This window comes from Telmatherina bonti, assembly GCF_933228915.1.
Source record: "Telmatherina bonti genome assembly, chromosome: 12".
NCBI lineage: Eukaryota > Metazoa > Chordata > Actinopteri > Atheriniformes > Telmatherinidae > Telmatherina > Telmatherina bonti.
In genome coordinates, this window is record NC_136610.1 from 3,782,567 (window position 1) to 3,802,982 (window position 20,416).

At 52.2% G+C, this 20,416-nt stretch overlaps 1 protein-coding gene across 1 annotated transcript in view; it reads left to right on the forward strand.

Moving 5' to 3' along the window:
- Positions 1 to 1,779: 1,779 nt before the first annotated feature.
- ugl (ureidoglycolate lyase) overlaps positions 1,780 to 20,416 on the forward strand; it is a gene marked incomplete at both ends in the record, with an annotated part of 19,033 nt that continues 396 nt past the window's right edge. The window contains 12 exons of the mRNA XM_079249706.1: positions 1,780 to 1,896; positions 1,972 to 2,190; positions 5,184 to 5,274; positions 5,360 to 5,436; positions 5,634 to 5,744; positions 13,471 to 13,530; positions 13,621 to 14,048; positions 18,092 to 18,170; positions 18,244 to 18,336; positions 18,407 to 18,479; positions 18,550 to 18,617; positions 19,406 to 19,530. Of these exons, the coding sequence (XP_079105832.1) occupies positions 1,780 to 1,896; positions 1,972 to 2,190; positions 5,184 to 5,274; positions 5,360 to 5,436; positions 5,634 to 5,744; positions 13,471 to 13,530; positions 13,621 to 14,048; positions 18,092 to 18,170; positions 18,244 to 18,336; positions 18,407 to 18,479; positions 18,550 to 18,617; positions 19,406 to 19,530 (1,541 nt within the window). The remainder of the gene's footprint in view (positions 1,897 to 1,971; positions 2,191 to 5,183; positions 5,275 to 5,359; positions 5,437 to 5,633; positions 5,745 to 13,470; positions 13,531 to 13,620; positions 14,049 to 18,091; positions 18,171 to 18,243; positions 18,337 to 18,406; positions 18,480 to 18,549; positions 18,618 to 19,405; positions 19,531 to 20,416) is intronic.

The window sequence follows — 20,416 nt, forward strand, 5'->3', positions numbered from 1 at the left end:
GGACTTTAAACTGCACACAGAAACAAACACCTTCCTGTTCAAACAAAGTCAGCACAAAGCAAAGTCCAGCTGTGTGGAGGCAACCCAGCACCGCTGTGAGTTTCTCTCTTCACTTTATTCTGCTGCTAAATAGAAATTCTGTCTGTAAATCAGCTGTGAAGTGTGAGGTACCTGCAGTGTAAGGAGGCTGTAAGCGTGTCATGCTGTGGACTTTGAACAGATCCAGCGGCTTCGTTGTCGTGGTGAAGAGAGCTTGACACATTTTTTGCGACTTGCAGAGCTACCGATGCGTCTCGAGGGCTGAACTGGTCAGAAAATACACAGAAGCTGTGCTGAACATCGTTTAATCTGAGATGGCAAACGTTCATCTGCAGGTCTAAAGTCAGGTCTCTGCATAAACTGTAAATGACAACAGGATGATGTCGAAGCCTCATTTCCTTCCCAGTAGCTGATAAACATCATGTCAGATGATGAATCTGACATTTTATCGCTTGACTGAAGAAATGAGCTGACGGTGAATCTGATGCAGCAACACGTGTGTCAACAGCTGGAAGGGAGAAGCAGCATCTGGAGGAGCGTTGGACACGAAGCAGGTTTATTAGCAGGTCAGGAACATGACGGGGTGGAGAAGGAGCATTTCAGAGAAGCAGAGTCTCTCAGGAGGAACAGAGCTTGACCAGTCTGAGACTAACTGGGACCAGTTTCAGTAAAATGTTCCTCAAAGTAAATCTGGGAAGACTAAAGATTCAGCCATCTGGTGTTTAGTATCATCAACAGATTTAGAGAATCAGGAGGAATCTCTGTATGCAGGGGACAAGCCTGAAGGTCAGGCTGGGTGCAGGTAACCTTTAGCTCCGATTAAAACCACGATTTCTCTACTGGGAACCAGTGCATGGAGTCAGGAAAACTTCCAGTAATCTCTGTGAACACAGTTCACCCTGAAACCTGGAAATGCAGCTTAAAGATCCGTCATGCGGTGCCAGATTGGGTGCCAGATGTGGACCGGATCGGGTGCCAGATGTGGACCGGATCGGGTGCCAGATTAGGTGCCAGATGTGGACCGGATCGGGTGCCAGATGTGGACCGGATCGGGTGCCAGATGTGGACCAGATCGGGTGCCAGATTAGGTGCCAGATGTGGACCGGATCGGGTGCCAGATTAGGTGCCAGATGTGGACCGGATCGGGTGCCAGATTAGGTGCCAGATGTGGACCGGATCGGGTGCCAGATGTGGACCGGATCGGGTGCCAGATGTGGACCGGATCGGGTGCCAGGTGTGGACCGGATCAGGTGCCAGGTGTGGACCGGATCAGGTGCCAGGTGTGGACCAGATCAGGTGCCAGGTGTGGACCGGATCGGGTGCCAGATGTGGACCGGATCGGTGCTAGTTGTGGACCGGATCAGGTGCCAGGTGTGGACCGGATCAGGTGCCAGGTGTGGACCGGATCAGGTGCCAGGTGTGGACCGGATCAGGTGCCAGGTGTGGACCGGATCAGGTGCCAGGTGTCTGCAGCACACCATCAGGCCAAAGTGCTTCACAGCTGGATGTAAGCAGATGAAACACAGAGGAGAACAATAAAAAGACTGAAAGGTGTTTAAACCAGAGCAACCAGAATAAAAACCCCGACGGCACTCGGACAACCGGTTTCCACACCTTCCAGATGTTTCCAGACAGATGTTGGAAGAAGAGGAGATGCTAACTATGCTAACATCGCCCTGGAGTTTTCCAGATGTGCTGCTGCATCCGCCTGAATCTGAATGGTTTGGTCCACAGGTCGGCATGGAGCTGTCCCCTCCTCCGTCAGGACTAGAAGCAGAACATGCAGCACTTTTCACCGCCGCCGCTCGCAGCTTCCTGCATGAGCTCATCTCCACGTTCGACCCGCAGGTGGAGCAGGTAGATCGGATGAGCAGTCCTCGTCTCCGACCCTCAGACTGAGGCGGCTGCTGTAACCTGGTCTTTCCTCCTCAGATCCTGCAGCTGAGGACGTCCAGAAAAGCCCACCTGGACCTCTCAGGTGACTTACCAAAGTTCCCAGAAGGCACTGCGCACATCCGGAGTGACCCAAGCTGGAAGGTGCTGCCTGTCCCTCCCAGGCTTCGGAGAAGACACGTGGATGTTGGCGACATGGCGCCCTGCGACACGCAACGCTTCATCAGAGCTCTCCGGTCTCCGGCGCAGGGCATCCAGGTACCTCACCGTCCCGCAGCAGGACAGTCAAACCAGAGTCACTGTGATGGGAGCTAAAGCAGCTACTGGACGGTGAGAAGCTCACCTCCATGGTGGAAGGAGGGGGTTGGAAGGGGGGGATTCCTCACATCATCATCATCATCATCACTGTTCCAAAGTTGTGTAGAAAGCAAACCGGTAGAAAGGTCTGCTGTCCTCTGCAGTGTGATGGTAAAGTAAAATAAATCATAAAGATGGTGAAAGAATAGAAAAATGCTGCTGCTTTGATGTAGAACCTGCAGACAGATTCTTTCTGAACAAGGTTGGACCTTCATCGTCTGGAGGATCTGGGATGCTTTCTGAAACGTAGCTCACTTTAAGAGTCTAAAACGCCTTTTTACACACTTAAAGTTCCATCTGTTGCAACTTCTAAGGAAATTCCTGCATGAAAGGAAAATATTCCTGAGTTTCACAGACCTGAAGTTCGTTGGGTTGGACTCATGTCTGCACAGATGAAACTTCCCTGCAAGACACACACACACACACACACACACACACACACACAGTGAGGGTCTGAAAGCTTGATTTTAACGGTGGAAGTTCAGGAGGAGGAGGGTCCAGTCCAGCAGGAAGGTCTGTTGGATCCTGAAAGGCGCCGGTCGTCAGGCTGGAATCGGAGTCCCAACAGGCAGAGATCTTATCTCCACTTCTCCAGCGGGAGAAGGTCAGAATCCCTGGTGGGAAGTCCAGGTAAAACACCGGGCGAGAGACGAGACGGCAACAGGAGAAGATCTGCTGACCTTCTGCAGGGGGAGGAGGAGCGATCAGGGGGTCAGGTGGAGAAGGAGCGATCAGGTGGAGGAGGAGCGATCAGGGGGTCAGGTGGAGGAGGAGCGATCAGGGGGTCAGGTGGAGGAGGAGGAGGAGCGATCAGGGGGTCAGGTGAAGGAGGAGGAGGAGCGATCAGGGGGTCAGGTGGAGGAGGAGGAGGAGCGATCAGGTGGAGGAGGAGCGATCAGGGGGTCAGGTGGAGGAGGAGCGATCAGGGGGTCAGGTGGAGGAGGAGCGATCAGGGGGTCAGGTGGAGGAGGAGGAGGAGCGATCAGGGGGTCAGGTGAAGGAGGAGGAGGAGCGATCAGGGGGTCAGGTGGAGGAGGAGGAGGAGCGATCAGGTGGAGGAGGAGCGATCAGGGGGTCAGGTGGAGGAGGAGCGATCAGGGGGTCAGGTGGAGGAGGAACGATCAGGGGGTCAGGTGGAGGAGGAACGATCAGGGGGTCAGGTGGAGGAGGAGCGATCAGGGGGTCAGGTGGAGAAGGAGGAGGAGCGATCAGGGGGTCAGGTGGAGGAGGAGCGATCAGGGGGTCAGGTGGAGGAGGAGCGATCAGGGGGTCAGGTGGAGGAGGAACGATCAGGGGGTCAGGTGGAGGAGGAGGAGGAGCGATCAGGGGGTCAGGTGGAGGAGGAACGATCAGGTGGAGGAGGAGGAGGAACGATCAGGGGGTCAGGTGGAGGAGGAGGAGGAGCGATCAGGGGGTCAGGTGGAGGAGGACGATCAGGTGGAGGAGGAGGAGGAGCGATCAGGGGGTCAGGTGGAGGAGGAGCGATCAGGGGGTCAGGTGGAGGAGGAGGAGGAGCGATCAGGGGGTCAGGTGGAGGAGGAGCGATCAGGGGGTCAGGTGGAGAAGGAGGAGGAGCGATCAGGGGGTCAGGTGGAGGAGGAGCGATCAGGGGGTCAGGTGGAGAAGGAGGAGGAGCGATCAGGGGGTCAGGTGGAGGAGGAGCGATCAGGGGGTCAGGTGGAGGAGGAGCGATCAGGGGGTCAGGTGGAGAAGGAGCGATCAGGGGGTCAGGTGGAGGAGGAGCGATCAGGGGGTCAGGTGGAGAAGGAGCGATCAGGGGGTCAGGTGGAGAAGGAGCGATCAGGGGGTCAGGTGGAGGAGGAGCGATCAGGGGGTCAGGTGGAGAAGGAGCGATCAGGGGGTCAGGTGGAGAAGGAGCGATCAGGGGGTCAGGTGGAGGAGGAGCGATCAGGTGGAGGAGGAGGAGCGATCAGGGGGTCAGGTGGAGAAGGAGCGATCAGGGGGTCAGGTGGAGGAGGAGCGATCAGGGGGTCAGGTGGAGGAGGAGCGATCAGGGGGTCAGGTGGAGAAGGAGCGATCAGGGGGTCAGGTGGAGGAGGAGCGATCAGGGGGTCAGGTGGAGAAGGAGCGATCGGGGTCAGGTGGAGGAGGAGCGATCAGGTGGAGGAGGAGGAGCGATCAGGGGGTCAGGTGGAGAAGGAGCGATCAGGGGGTCAGGTGGAGGAGGAGCGATCAGGGGGTCAGGTGGAGGAGGAGCGATCAGGGGGTCAGGTGGAGGAGGAGCGATCAGGGGGTCAGGTGGAGAAGGAGCGATCGGGGTCAGGTGGAGGAGGAGGAGGAGCGATCAGGGGGTCAGGTGGAGGAGGAGGAGGAGCGATCAGGGGGTCAGGTGGAGGAGGAGCGATCAGGTGGAGGAGGAGGAGCGATCAGGGGGTCAGGTGGAGAAGGAGCGATCGGGGTCAGGTGGAGGAGGAGCGATCAGGTGGAGGAGGAGGAGCGATCAGGGGGTCAGGTGGAGAAGGAGCGATCAGGGGGTCAGGTGGAGGAGGAGCGATCAGGGGGTCAGGTGGAGGAGGAGCGATCAGGGGGTCAGGTGGAGGAGGAGCGATCAGGGGGTCAGGTGGAGAAGGAGCGATCAGGGGGTCAGGTGGAGGAGGAGGAGGAGCGATCAGGGGGTCAGGTGGAGGAGGAGCGATCAGGGGGTCAGGTGGAGAAGGAGCGATCAGGGGGTCAGGTGGAGGAGGAGGAGGAGCGATCAGGGGGTCAGGTGGAGGAGGAGGAGGAGCGATCAGGGGGTCAGGTGGAGGAGGAGCGATCAGGTGGAGGAGGAGGAGCGATCAGAGGAGGTGGTGAAACCAGTTCCTGGTGATGGATGGAAGAATAAATGGGAATCTTCCAGTGAAAACAGAAATAATCAGGAGATTCTCCTGCAGGTGGACTTTGATGACGGGAACTGTCCGACGTTTTACAATCAGATCAAAGGAATCGACAACGTGATGAAAGCCGTCAACAAGCAGCTTCCTGGTGAGTTTTACCCAGAAGATCCTGGACGTTGCTGCTGTCGGACCAGGAGCTTTCCTAACAGACCCGCTTTGCTCTCTGACAACAGATGTTCCACACATACGCCGGGCGCCGCTGCTGATGCTGCGTCCTCGTGCCTGGAACATGGTGGAGCACCACATGATGGTAAAGCGTCCACGCCGTGGCGTGGCGGCGTTCTCCGTGTTTCCGTTGCGCCTCCTGCTGGCAGCTTGCAGCACTTCCATCTTTCTAACCCACTTCGTGTGTTTTCCTGACATGTGGAGCAGAAAGTTTCCTGGAGGAAACAATCACCAGTTGAAGTGAAAGGAGTTCAACATGGCGTGATGTTTGTCCCTCTGCAGGTTCAGGGAAAGGAGGTTCCTGCTCCTCTCTTTGACTTTGGACTCCTCATGTTTCACTGCGGAAAGACGCTGTTTGAACACGACAGCGGACCCTTTTTCTACCTGTCCAAAGTAAAACACACACACACACACACACACACGCTCTGTAAAATCTGTAAATCCTTTTTAACGTCTGAACACACTGCAGAGACGAGTTATTTCCTGTTCAAACAGAAAAATTGTTTTGTTGCTTGTTTTCGCTCAGTGTGAGATGTGTGTGTGGGTCATGTCGCTGGACACGTTGCTCCACAGTTTCCACGGCAACAGCTGGAACATCTGCAGCACCGTCTCGCAGGACGTCCCTGAAAAAGGAATCAACATGTTGGGACGGAACCTTCCAGCATGAACGGATCTCCGGCTTTGGCTTCTCGCTGTTTTAACTTGTAGAACAAAGGTGGACAACTCCGGTCCTCCAGCACCGCAGTCCTGCAGATGTTAGGGGTTTCCCTGCTGCAACACACCTGATTTAGATCAGGGGCTGATTGGCAGACTGGTGCAGAGTTTGACGTTAAGCTCTGCACGTGTCTGCTGATTAGGTCTGATGCGTTCCAGGTGTGTTGCAGCAGGGAAACTCCTAACATCTGCAGGACTGCAGAGTTATCCAGCCCTGTTGTAGACGACCTGCGTTACTGATGAAGGTTTTCTGAAGTCTTCCTCGTCCCACACGGTGATTTCCTTTACACAACCATGTCTCTGGTTAACATTGCCGGAGGGTTCAAAGGTCACGGCCACAGTTAGTTTCAGCCTGGCTGCCGACATACAGAGATTTCTCCACATTGTCTTGATGGTAAACTGGACTGTAGACAATGGAACCAGTAAATTCCTGCGGTTCTACATGGAGAGACGTTATTAAACTCGCCCAGCTGTGTGAACCTTGCCGCCACGCCACGACTGAGCGGGACCAAAACGGTCCGGACCAAACCGAACCTGAAATGTTTGATGTGACGACGTTCTGTGATCTGAATGGATGTCATGTGACTGCTCCGTATGACATCACCGATCCTTCCAGCCGCCGTCCTTCCTCCTGCTCCAGGTAAAATCTCTTTGCCTTGTGTCCACAATGAGACATTTTCACAAAGTTGTTTCCCTGTGGGAGGACAAAGCAGGAGAGACTGAACCACAGGCCAACCCGTCTCCCAGAGAACATGGTCTTCGTTTCTAAAACACTCCCTACGGATACTGATGGGTTAAAGTGACGATAAGCCGACAGAAGCAGCATGAAAACGCCACAGTTTACTGACACAGGTTTATTGGCCACCAGATGTCACCATGGTAACGTGTTCCAAACCATCAGCAGTCCTTTTCTACCAGGACACCCAGCTGTTCCAGCTGTTTACCTGTAGAAACAGCTGTTTGAGATTCCCGGTGTTTCCCAGTCTGCTGATGACCCGGTTCCAGATGTGTCCAGTCTCGTCCAGCTGTGTCCAGTCTCGTCCAGATGTGTCCAGATGTGTCCAGTCTCATCCAGATGTGTCCAGTCTCATCCAGATGTGTCCAGATGTGTCCAGTCTCATCCAGATGTGTCCAGTCTCGTCCAGATGTGTCCAGTCTCGTCCAGATGTGTCCAGTCTCATCCAGATGTGTCCAGTCTCGTCCAGCTGTGTCCAGTCTCATCCAGATGTGTCCAGTCTCGTCCAGATGTGTCCAGTCTCGTCCAGCTGTGTCCAGTCTCGTCCAGATGTGTCCAGTCTCGTCCAGCTGTGTCCAGTCTCATCCAGATGTGTCCAGTCTCGTCCAGATGTGTCCAGTCTCATCCAGATGTGTCCAGTCTCGTCCAGATGTGTCCAGTCTCGTCCAGCTGTGTCCAGTCTCATCCAGATGTGTCCAGTCTCGTCCAGATGTGTCCAGTCTCATCCAGATGTGTCCAGTCTCGTCCAGCTGTGTCCAGGCTCGTCCAGCTGTGTCCAGTCTCGTCCAGATGTGTCCAGTCTCGTCCAGATGTGTCCAGTCTCGTCCAGATGTGTCCAGTCTCGTCCAGATGTGTCCAGATGTGTCCAGTCTCGTCCAGCTGTGTCCAGGCTCGTCCAGCTGTGTCCAGTCTCGTCCAGATGTGTCCAGTCTCGTCCAGATGTGTCCAGATGTGTCCAGTCTCGTCCAGCTGTGTCCAGTCTCGTCCAGCTGTGTCCAGTCTCGTCCAGATGTGTCCAGTCTCGTCCAGATTTGTCCAGATGTGTCCAGTCTCGTCCAGATGTGTCCAGATGTGTCCAGTCTCGTCCAGCTGTGTCCAGATGTGTCCAGTCTCGTCCAGATTTGTCCAGATGTGTCCAGTCTCGTCCAGATGTGTCCAGTCTCGTCCAGCTGTGTCCAGATGTGTCCAGTCTCGTCCAGCTGTGTCCAGATGTGTCCAGTCTCGTCCAGATTTGTCCAGATGTGTCCAGTCTCGTCCAGCTGTGTCCAGTCTCGTCCAGATTTGTCCAGATGTGTCCAGTCTTGTCCAGATGTGTCCAGTCTCATCCAGATGTGTCCAGTCTCGTCCAGATGTGTCCAGTCTCGTCCAGATGTGTCCAGATGTGTCCAGTCTCATCCAGATGTGTCCAGTCTCGTCCAGATGTGTCCAGTCTCGTCCAGATGTGTCCAGTCTCATCCAGATGTGTCCAGTCTCGTCCAGCTGTGTCCAGATGTGTCCAGTCTCGTCCAGCTGTGTCCAGTCTCGTCCAGATGTGTCCAGATGTGTCCAGTCTCATCCAGATGTGTCCAGTCTCATCCAGATGTGTCCAGATGTGTCCAGTCTCATCCAGATGTGTCCAGTCTCGTCCAGCTGTGTCCAGTCTCGTCCAGCTGTGTCCAGTCTCATCCAGATGTGTCCAGTCTCGTCCAGATGTGTCCAGTCTCGTCCAGCTGTGTCCAGTCTCGTCCAGATGTGTCCAGTCTCGTCCAGCTGTGTCCAGTCTCATCCAGATGTGTCCAGTCTCGTCCAGATGTGTCCAGTCTCATCCAGATGTGTCCAGTCTCGTCCAGATGTGTCCAGTCTCGTCCAGCTGTGTCCAGTCTCATCCAGATGTGTCCAGTCTCGTCCAGATGTGTCCAGTCTCATCCAGATGTGTCCAGTCTCGTCCAGCTGTGTCCAGGCTCGTCCAGCTGTGTCCAGTCTCGTCCAGATGTGTCCAGTCTCGTCCAGATGTGTCCAGTCTCGTCCAGATGTGTCCAGTCTCGTCCAGATGTGTCCAGCTGTGTCCAGGCTCGTCCAGCTGTGTCCAGTCTCGTCCAGCTGTGTCCAGTCTCGTCCAGATGTGTCCAGATGTGTCCAGTCTCGTCCAGCTGTGTCCAGTCTCGTCCAGCTGTGTCCAGTCTCGTCCAGATGTGTCCAGTCTCGTCCAGATTTGTCCAGATGTGTCCAGTCTCGTCCAGATGTGTCCAGATGTGTCCAGTCTCGTCCAGCTGTGTCCAGATGTGTCCAGTCTCGTCCAGATTTGTCCAGATGTGTCCAGTCTCGTCCAGATGTGTCCAGTCTCGTCCAGCTGTGTCCAGATGTGTCCAGTCTCGTCCAGCTGTGTCCAGATGTGTCCAGTCTCGTCCAGATTTGTCCAGATGTGTCCAGTCTCGTCCAGCTGTGTCCAGTCTCGTCCAGATTTGTCCAGATGTGTCCAGTCTTGTCCAGATGTGTCCAGTCTCATCCAGATGTGTCCAGTCTCGTCCAGATGTGTCCAGTCTCGTCCAGATGTGTCCAGTCTCGTCCAGCTGTGTCCAGATGTGTCCAGTCTCGTCCAGCTGTGTCCAGTCTCGTCCAGCTGTGTCCAGGCTCGTCCAGATGTGTCCAGATGTGTCCAGTCTCGTCCAGATGTGTCCAGTCTCGTCCAGCTGTGTCCAGTCTCGTCCAGATGTGTCCAGTCTCGTCCAGATTTGTCCAGATGTGTCCAGTCTCGTCCAGATGTGTCCAGATGTGTCCAGTCTCGTCCAGCTGTGTCCAGATGTGTCCAGTCTCGTCCAGATTTGTCCAGATGTGTCCAGTCTCGTCCAGCTGTGTCCAGATGTGTCCAGTCTCGTCCAGATTTGTCCAGATGTGTCCAGTCTCGTCCAGATGTGTCCAGTCTCGTCCAGCTGTGTCCAGATGTGTCCAGTCTCGTCCAGCTGTGTCCAGATGTGTCCAGTCTCGTCCAGATTTGTCCAGATGTGTCCAGTCTCGTCCAGCTGTGTCCAGTCTCGTCCAGATTTGTCCAGATGTGTCCAGTCTTGTCCAGATGTGTCCAGTCTCATCCAGATGTGTCCAGTCTCGTCCAGATGTGTCCAGTCTCGTCCAGATGTGTCCAGTCTCGTCCAGCTGTGTCCAGATGTGTCCAGTCTCGTCCAGCTGTGTCCAGTCTCGTCCAGCTGTGTCCAGGCTCGTCCAGATGTGTCCAGTCTCGTCCAGATGTGTCCAGTCTCGTCCAGCTGTGTCCAGTCTCGTCCAGATGTGTCCAGTCTCGTCCAGATTTGTCCAGATGTGTCCAGTCTCGTCCAGATGTGTCCAGATGTGTCCAGTCTCGTCCAGCTGTGTCCAGATGTGTCCAGTCTCGTCCAGATTTGTCCAGATGTGTCCAGTCTCGTCCAGCTGTGTCCAGTCTCGTCCAGATTTGTCCAGATGTGTCCAGTCTCGTCCAGCTGTGTCCAGTCTCGTCCAGATTTGTCCAGATGTGTCCAGTCTAGTCCAGATTTGTCCAGATGTGTCCAGTCTCGTCCAGCTGTGTCCAGATTTTTCCAGTCTCGTCCAGATGTGTCCAGTCTCGTCCAGCTGTGTCCAGTCTCGTCCAGCTGTGTCCAGTCTCGTCCAGCTGTGTCCAGATGTGTCCAGTCTCGTCCAGATGTGTGCAGTCTCGTCCAGCTGTGTCCAGATGTGTCCAGTCTCGTCCAGCTGTGTCCAGTCTTGTCCAGATGTGTCCAGTCTTGTCCAGATGTGTCCAGTCTCGTCCAGCTGTGTCCAATCTCGTCCAGCTGTGTCCAGTCTCGTCCAGATGTGTCCAGTCTCGTCCAGCTGTGTCCATATTTGTCCAGTCTGGTCCAGCTGTGTCCAGCTGTGTCCAGTCTCATCCAGCTGTGTCCAGTCTTGTCCAGATGTGTCCAGTCTCGTCCAGATGGGTCCAGATGTGTCCAGTCTCATCCAGCTGTGTCCAGTCTTCTCCAGCTGTGTCCAGTCTTGTCCAGATGTGTCCAGTCTCGTCCAGATGGGTCCAGATGTGTCCAGTCTCGTCCAGATGTGTCCAGTCTCGTCCAGATGTGTCCAGTCTCGTCCAGATGTGTCCAGTCTTGTCCAGATGTGTCCAGTCTCGTCCAGATGTGTCCAGTCTCGTCCAGATGTGTCCAGTCTCGTCCAGCTGTGTCCAGTCTCATCCAGATGTGTCCAGTCTCGTCCAGATGTGTCCAGTCTCGTCCAGATGTGTCCAGTCTCATCCAGATGTGTCCAGATGTGTCCAGTCTCGTCCAGCTGTGTCCAGGCTCGTCCAGCTGTGTCCAGTCTCGTCCAGATGTGTCCAGTCTCGTCCAGATTTGTCCAGATGTGTCCAGTCTCGTCCAGCTGTGTCCAGTCTCGTCCAGATGTGTCCAGTCTCGTCCAGATGTGTCCAGATGTGTCCAGTCTCGTCCAGCTGTGTCCAGATGTGTCCAGTCTCGTCCAGATTTGTCCAGATGTGTCCAGTCTCGTCCAGATGTGTCCAGTCTCGTCCAGCTGTGTCCAGATGTGTCCAGTCTCGTCCAGCTGTGTCCAGATGTGTCCAGTCTCGTCCAGATTTGTCCAGATGTGTCCAGTCTCGTCCAGCTGTGTCCAGTCTCGTCCAGATTTGCCCAGATGTGTCCAGTCTTGTCCAGATGTGTCCAGTCTCATCCAGATGTGTCCAGTCTCGTCCAGATGTGTCCAGTCTCGTCCAGATGTGTCCAGTCTCGTCCAGCTGTGTCCAGATGTGTCCAGTCTCGTCCAGCTGTGTCCAGTCTCGTCCAGCTGTGTCCAGGCTCGTCCAGATGTGTCCAGATGTGTCCAGTCTCGTCCAGATGTGTCCAGTCTCGTCCAGCTGTGTCCAGTCTCGTCCAGATGTGTCCAGTCTCGTCCAGATTTGTCCAGATGTGTCCAGTCTCGTCCAGATGTGTCCAGATGTGTCCAGTCTCGTCCAGCTGTGTCCAGATGTGTCCAGTCTCGTCCAGATTTGTCCAGATGTGTCCAGTCTCGTCCAGCTGTGTCCAGTCTCGTCCAGATTTGTCCAGATGTGTCCAGTCTCGTCCAGCTGTGTCCAGTCTCGTCCAGATGTGTCCAGATGTGTCCAGTCTCGTCCAGATTTGTCCAGATGTGTCCAGTCTCGTCCAGCTGTGTCCAGTCTCGTCCAGATTTGTCCAGATGTGTCCAGTCTAGTCCAGATTTGTCCAGATGTGTCCAGTCTCGTCCAGCTGTGTCCAGTCTCGTCCAGATTTGTCCAGATGTGTCCAGTCTAGTCCAGATTTGTCCAGATGTGTCCAGTCTCGTCCAGCTGTGTCCAGATTTTTCCAGTCTCGTCCAGATGTGTCCAGTCTCGTCCAGCTGTGTCCAGTCTCGTCCAGCTGTGTCCAGTCTCGTCCAGCTGTGTCCAGATGTGTCCAGTCTCGTCCAGATGTGTGCAGTCTCGTCCAGCTGTGTCCAGATGTGTCCAGTCTCGTCCAGCTGTGTCCAGTCTTGTCCAGATGTGTCCAGTCTTGTCCAGATGTGTCCAGTCTCGTCCAGCTGTGTCCAATCTCGTCCAGCTGTGTCCAGTCTCGTCCAGATGTGTCCAGTCTCGTCCAGCTGTGTCCATATTTGTCCAGTCTGGTCCAGCTGTGTCCAGCTGTGTCCAGTCTCATCCAGCTGTGTCCAGTCTTGTCCAGATGTGTCCAGTCTCGTCCAGATGGGTCCAGATGTGTCCAGTCTCATCCAGCTGTGTCCAGTCTTCTCCAGCTGTGTCCAGTCTTGTCCAGATGTGTCCAGTCTCGTCCAGATGGGTCCAGATGTGTCCAGTCTCGTCCAGATGTGTCCAGTCTCGTCCAGATGTGTCCAGTCTTGTCCAGATGTGTCCAGTCTCGTCCAGATGTGTCCAGTCTCGTCCAGATGTGTCCAGTCTCGTCCAGATGTGTCCAGTCTCGTCCAGATGTGTCCAGTCTTGTCCAGATGTGTCCAGTCTTGTCCAGATGTGTCCAGTCTTGTCGGAGAGGCAGCAGAGAACCAAACCTGACAGATGTTGAACATGAAATATCTTTTCTTTGCAGTGACTTTATTAGATTTGGTTAAAATGTTTTGCAAATGATTGTATTTAGTTTTTATGTTTTACACAACGTCCCGCTTCACTGGGACCGGCGTTGTGTGTGCGTGATGTAATAACCAGAGCTTACTGGACTTCCTGCCATGTCCATGTCTGTTCTGACATCAACCAGACCAGGGCTGTCAAACTCCAGTCCTGGAGGTCCGGTATCCGGCAGGTTTTTGTTGTTTCTCTCCACCAACACACCTGATTTAAATCAAACGCATCCAGCAGCTTCTTGTCAGCCTGTTTTTAAGTTTCAGTCAGGTGTGTTGGAGCAGGGAGACAACAACCTGCAGGATACCGGCCCTGGAGGACTGGAGTTCGACACCTGTGAACCAGATGTTCTGGTCAGGACATCTGCTGCTCGCTGGACGTTTCTCCTCTTCAGACCTTCTCTGGAAACTCCAGGGAAGGTTGTGTGTGAAGACCCCAGTAAACACTCAGACCAGCAGCCTGCTGGTCATCCTGATGCTCAATCTGAGCTTCATCACGTCCTCGTCGCCATGACGACATGTGTTGAGTTGCTGCCGTGTGATTGGCTGGTTAGATATTTGCACCTCTGACCTGGCTTGGTCGTCACCTTGCAGGTGGAGAGCTTCATGGAGGCCAGACTGTGGAACAGTATCTTCGTGTGGACACAACAGAAGGTCTGCTCTGGTTTCTGGACCTGTCTGACCGGTATGTCTGGAGAATCATGTGAAGGATCTGACCAGATGTTTGTGTGTAAATGTGTGCAGCTGGGCCTGCCGCTGGGTAGCATCAAGGCCACGGTGCTGATAGAAAACGTCTTGGCTTCCTTTGAGATGGAGGAGATTCTCTACGAGCTGAAGGAACACTCGGCCGGACTCAACTGTGGGATCTGGGATTACTCCGCCTCCTTCGTCAATAAGTTTGGTGAGACATTGGACGTAGAGACTGGTCTCAGGACCCTGCTGCTTTTACCTGAGCCAGATGTTTCCTCTGCAGGTCACCGTCCAGCCTTCCTGCTTCCTGACCGCAGTAAATATGTCAACATGGAGAAGCGTTTCCTGCGCAGCTACATGGACCTGTTGGTCCAGACGTGCCACCGGCGGGGAGCTCTGGCGACAGGAGGCATGGCTGCTGCTCTGCTGCCGCAGGACGTCCACGCCGAGTCCCACAGCAGAACACTGGCTGCTGTAAGAAGGTATCATCATCTGAAGGTTTTACAGGAAAGACTGCAGCAGGTGGGAGGAGGCCTCAGCAGGGACAGAAAATATGGAGAGAAAATGGACTGAAAGACAGATATCAATGCGTAAAAGTATTTGGTTTCCCGTGTGCTGGACTGGACACTGCAGCAGGTTTTACCTTAAACCTGACAGATGATGTGAGAGCATGGCCGAGTCCAAGACTGCCTGATGGAAAGCATCCGTCCCGCATGAAACGACACTCAGATCATGTTACGGTTCAGATGCTCCAACTTTCCTCATAAACTCAGCAGGTAAATATTTCAGGACTCGTTCTGCAGATGTGCTGAAGTCTGAGTATGAGACGAATCAGGAGGATAGAGACTGGGACGTATGAGACAAATCATGAGGATGAAACTGGGACGTATAAGAAGAATCATGAGGATGGAGACTGGGACATAAGAGATGAATCATGAGGATGGAGACTGGGACGTATGAGACGAATCATGAGGATGGAGACTGGGACGTATGAGACGAATCATGAGGATGGAGACTGGGACGTATGAGAAGAATCATGAGGATGGAGACTGGGACGTATGAGACGAATCATGAGGATGGAGACTGGGACGTATGAGACGAATCATGAGGATGGAGACTGGGACGTATAAGAAGAATCATGAGGATGGAGACTGGGACGTATAAGAAGAATCATGAGGATGGAGACTGGGACGTATAAGAAGAATCATGAGGATGGAGACTGGGACGTATGAGACAAATCACGAGGATAGAGACTGGGACGTATGAGACAAATCATGAGGATGAAACTGGGACGTATAAGAAGAATCATGAGGATGGAGACTGGGACATAAGAGATGAATCATGAGGATGGAGACTGGGACGTATAAGAAGAATCATGAGGATGGAGACTGGGACGTATGAGACGAATCATGAGGATGAAACTGGGACGTATAAGAAGAATCATGAGGATGGAGACTGGGACATAAGAGATGAATCATGAGGATGGAGACTGGGACGTATAAGAAGAATCATGAGGATGGAGACTGGGACATAAGAGACGAATCATGAGGATGAAACTGGGACGTATAAGAAGAATCATGAGGATGGAGACTGGGACATAAGAGACGAATCATGAGGATGAAACTGGGACGTATAAGAAGAATCATGAGGATGGAGACTGGGACATAAGAGATGAATCATGAGGATGGAGACTGGGACGTATGAGACGAATCACGAGGATGGAGACTGGGACATAAGAGATGAATCATGAGGATGGAGACTGGGACGTATAAGAAGAATCATGAGGATGGAGACTGGGACGTATGAGACGAATCATGAGGATGGAGACTGGGACGTATGAGACGAATCACGAGGATGGAGACTGGGACGTATGAGACGAATCATGAGGATGAAACTGGGACGTATAAGAAGAATCATGAGGATGGAGACTGGGACATAAGAGATGAATCATGAGGATGGAGACTGGGACGTATGAGATGAATCATGAGGATGGAGACTGGGACGTATGAGAAGAATCATGAGGATGGAGACTGGGACGTATGAGACGAATCATGAGGATGGAGACTGGGACGTATGAGACAAATCATGAGGATGAAACTGGGACGTATAAGAAGAATCATGAGGATGGAGACTGGGACATAAGAGATGAATCATGAGGATGGAGACTGGGACATAAGAGATGAATCATGAGGATGGAGACTGGGACATAAGAGATGAATCATGAGGATGGAGACTGGGACGTATGAGATGAATCATGAGGATGGAGACTGGGACGTATGAGAAGAATCATGAGGATGGAGACTGGGACGTATGAGACGAATCATGAGGATGGAGACTGGGACGTATGAGACGAATCATGAGGATGAAACTGGGACGTATAAGAAGAATCATGAGGATGGAGACTGGGACATAAGAGATGAATCATGAGGATGGAGACTGGGACGTATAAGAAGAATCATGAGGATGGAGACTGGGACGTATGAGACGAATCACGAGGATGGAGACTGGGACGTATGAGACGAATCACGAGGATGGAGACTGGGACGTATGAGACGAATCACGAGGATGGAGACTGGGACGTATGAGACGAATCACGAGGATGGAGACTGGGACGTATGAGACGAATCACGAGGATGGAGACTGGGACGTATGAGACGAATCACGAGGATGGAGACTGGGACGTATGAGACGAATCACGAGGATGGAGACTGGGACGTATGAGACGAATCACGAGGATGGAGACTGGGACGTATGAGACGAATCACGAGGATGGAGACTGGGACGTATGAGACGAATCACGAGGATGGAGACTGGGACGTATGAGACGAATCACGAGGATGGAGACTGGGACGTATGAGACGAATCACGAGGATGGAGACTGGGACGTATGAGACGAATCACGAGGATGGAGACTGGGACGTATGAGACGAATCACGAGGATGGAGACTGGGACGTATGAGACGAATCACGAGGATGGAGACTGGGACGTATGAGACGAATCACGAGGATGGAGACTGGGACGTATGAGACGAATCATGAGGATGGAGACTGGGACGTATGAGACGAATCATGAGGATGGAGACTGGGACGTATGAGACGAATCACGAGGATGGAGACTGGGACGTATGAGACGAATCACGAGGATGAAACTGGGACGTATAAGAAGAATCATGAGGATGGAGACTGGGACATAAGAGATGAATCATGAGGATGGAGACTGGGACGTATGAGACGAATCATGAGGATGGAGACTGGGACGTATGAGACGAATCATGAGGATGGAGACTGGGACGTATGAGACGAATCACGAGGATGGAGACTGGGACGTATAAGAAGAATCACGAGGATGGAGACTGGGACGTATAAGAAGAGTCATGAGGATGGAGACTGGGACGTATAAGAAGAATCATGAGGATGGAGACTGGGACATAAGAGATGAATCATGAGGATGGAGACTGGGACGTATGAGACGAATCATGAGGATGGAGACTGGGACGTATGAGACGAATCACGAGGATGGAGACTGGGACGTATGAGACGAATCATGAGGATGAAACTGGGACGTATAAGAAGAATCATGAGGATGGAGACTGGGACATAAGAGATGAATCATGAGGATGGAGACTGGGACGTATGAGACGAATCATGAGGATGGAGACTGGGACGTATGAGACAAATCATGAGGATGAAACTGGGACGTATAAGAAGAATCATGAGGATGGAGACTGGGACATAAGAGACGAATCATGAGGATGGAGACTGGGACGTATGAGACAAATCATGAGGATGAAACTGGGACGTATAAGAAGAATCATGAGGATGGAGACTGGGACATAAGAGATGAATCATGAGGATGGAGACTGGGACATAAGAGATGAATCATGAGGATGAAACTGGGACGTATAAGAAGAACCATGAGGATGGAGACTGGGACATAAGAGATGAATCATGAGGATGGAGACTGGGACGTATGAGAAGAATCATGATGATGGAGACTGGGACGTATAAGAAGAATCATGAGGATGGAGACTGGGACATAAGAGATGAATCATGAGGATGGAGACTGGGACGTATAAGAAGAATCATGAGGATGGAGACTGGGACGTATAAGAAGAATCATGAGGATGGAGACTGGGACGTATGAGATGAATCATGAGGATGGAGACTGGGACGTATAAATATAAATAAATATTAAAAAAATTCATTACTGATGATATAGTAACCGTAATAGATCATGCACCCCCCGTCTGGGTCGGGGTCTCCCTACGTCGGCTGCTGGTCCTGTGACCGGATCCAGGTAGCAGCAGGAAATGGATGGATGGATAATAAATCATGTCTTTTATTAATTCCAGGTTAGTTTGCAAGGAAATAAAAAACTGCAGCTGCAGAATTCATCAGCTTAGCTTCACACACACCTCAGTCTGCCTCAGACCTGCAGACCAGTTCCACCTGAACCCTCTCAGTCAGTCAGATACTAAAGTTTCTTCTGACCAGCCAGACACCAGCAGATCTGCTCTCCTTTCAGGCTGAAGCTGCTGGAAATCCACGCCGGTGTGGACGGTTTCATGGTCTACGACCTGAACCTGATCAAGCCGATGCAGGAAGTAAGAACCGGATCCTCGCAGATGATTTCTCCTGGATTTAAACGTCTTCATGCAGATGTTTTTCCTGCTGCAGCTCTTCCAGAAACACACCGAAGGAGAGAACCAGCTCCACCGGCTTCGAGGCGACGTGACGGTGACTCCTGAGGACCTGCTGTCCATGCCTTCGGTCAGTGGCTGTGTTCTCACCACCAGAACAGAACCAGAGCAGTCAGACTGAGGTGTGTGTTTTCTCTCAGGGAGGGGTGACTCTGCATGGTTTGAGGTACAACATTGCAGTCGGAGTCCTCTTTATTAACGCTTGGCTCTCAGGTAAGTGCAGAACTGTGCACAGCTGCTTCTCTCTGCATGAACGGACCGTTAAAAACACTCCGTTTCCCAGGAAAAGGCCACTTTTTCTACAGAGGCCAGGTGGAGGACTCGGCCACTGCAGAGATCTCCAGGTCACAGGTGGGTCCAGGACGCCGCGGTCCGACTGTCATCCGGCGAGCCTCTCAGGAGGTTCAGACCAGTTTCTGCCTGACTCCAGCGGTGGCATCAGGATGGAAACACATTTATTCAGATTATTTTAGATCCCAGCAGACCTGAAAGCTGTGGTGAAATCTTGCTTCCTGTTGTTCTCAGTCGGGGAAAATATCTGAAATAAGCTCGATTTGTCCAAATCCCACCATAAACAGTATTTTACAGCCTATAAGAATTATAGATAATATCATATTATCTATTTTATTTATCGCCTTGACTACTTCCAGACCTTTTAGGAACGAGCCAGACCTCCATCTTACCGTGTGCAGGTAGACCAGTCCTCCCTTCCCCGACTCCAGTTTAGTGTCTGGTTTGGTGTTTCTGGACCCCGACGGAACGATTTAAAACAAAAAGGAGTAGAAATAAGAGGATGGAAACTCCGGACCTGCAGCTTTAACCCAGCCCAGACTGGGATTAACTTTCCCTTTCCTGACCGGGTCTCATCCCTTCACTAGTGGTCAGGTTTTAGTGTTTTCTGCATCTTTTAGCTGTGAGTGTGTTGTTAGCTGGAAGGGTTGTGCAGGACTTTAGTCACCCTGCTGCTTTAAAGTGTCGTTTAAATGGAAAGAGATGGAGACAGATCGGGTTGAGGAGGGACACCAAAGGAAAGGCTCTAAGGTTCCTTTTACACTTTATTGTGATGGTTTTACTGAATCTGAGGAGGAAGTTTAACAGGAGTGCGTGTGTGTGTGTGTGTGTGTGTGTGTGTGAGAGAGGTGTGGCAGTGGATCCGCCACCAGACTCGGCTGGAGGACGACAACAGGGTGGTCAGCAGGCAGCTGGTGATGGAGCTCACCACGGAGCTGATGATGGAGCTCGCTGATCTCCGTCTCTCTGATTGGTGAGCTGAACGAGTCAAACGGAGCGAATGAGGGTCAACCACGTCCGTTGGTCGATGACGAGGAGTCTGGTCCTGAAGTAGAAAGATTACAAAGTTTATTGAACAGAAAAATAAAGAACAGATTAGTACAAGTTGCTAATCGGAGAGACGTCCAGAGGTCCGACGGGACGGAAGTCTGGAACGCTCTAAAGAGTCCTCGACTCTACAGGACGTCCGTTGTCCCAATCTATGTGATTCTTAACTCAGGATGATCTGTTATCCTACAGATGAGGTCAACCTGACTTGACTTATGATCCCGATGGCTTCCTGGTATCTGACCTCCTGGCTGTAAAACTCTTCAAAGGAAGAGTGTCCCGGCTAACCAGATCCCAGATGTGTGAATGCAGGCGTCTCCGAGTCTCTATACGTTACCTGTACCTGTAATGATGAGCAGACAAAGAGGATGGAAAAGCCGTGAAGCCACCCAGATGTGAGGCTGGTAAACTGTGAACCCTCAGGATGATAAAACTCACATAATAAACCAGGTTTATCATGATAAACCAGGTTTATCATAATAAACCAGGTTTATTATGATAAACCTCACATAATAAACCAGGTTTATCATGATAAACCTGGTTTATCATGATAAACCTGGTTTATCATGATAAACCTGGTTTATCATAATAAACCTAGTTTATTATGATAAACCTCACATAATAAACCAGGTTTATCATAATAAACCAGGTTTATCATGATAAACCTGCCAGTTTGGTGAAAATAATCAGGTCAGCAGAGACTAAAGACGAAGGATCATCCTGAGGAACCGACTGCTTTTTACCAGATTTAGTTTCTACAATTTCTACATGAGTTGACAAACGTAGTTGTCATAGTGACTAGTTCCAGTCTG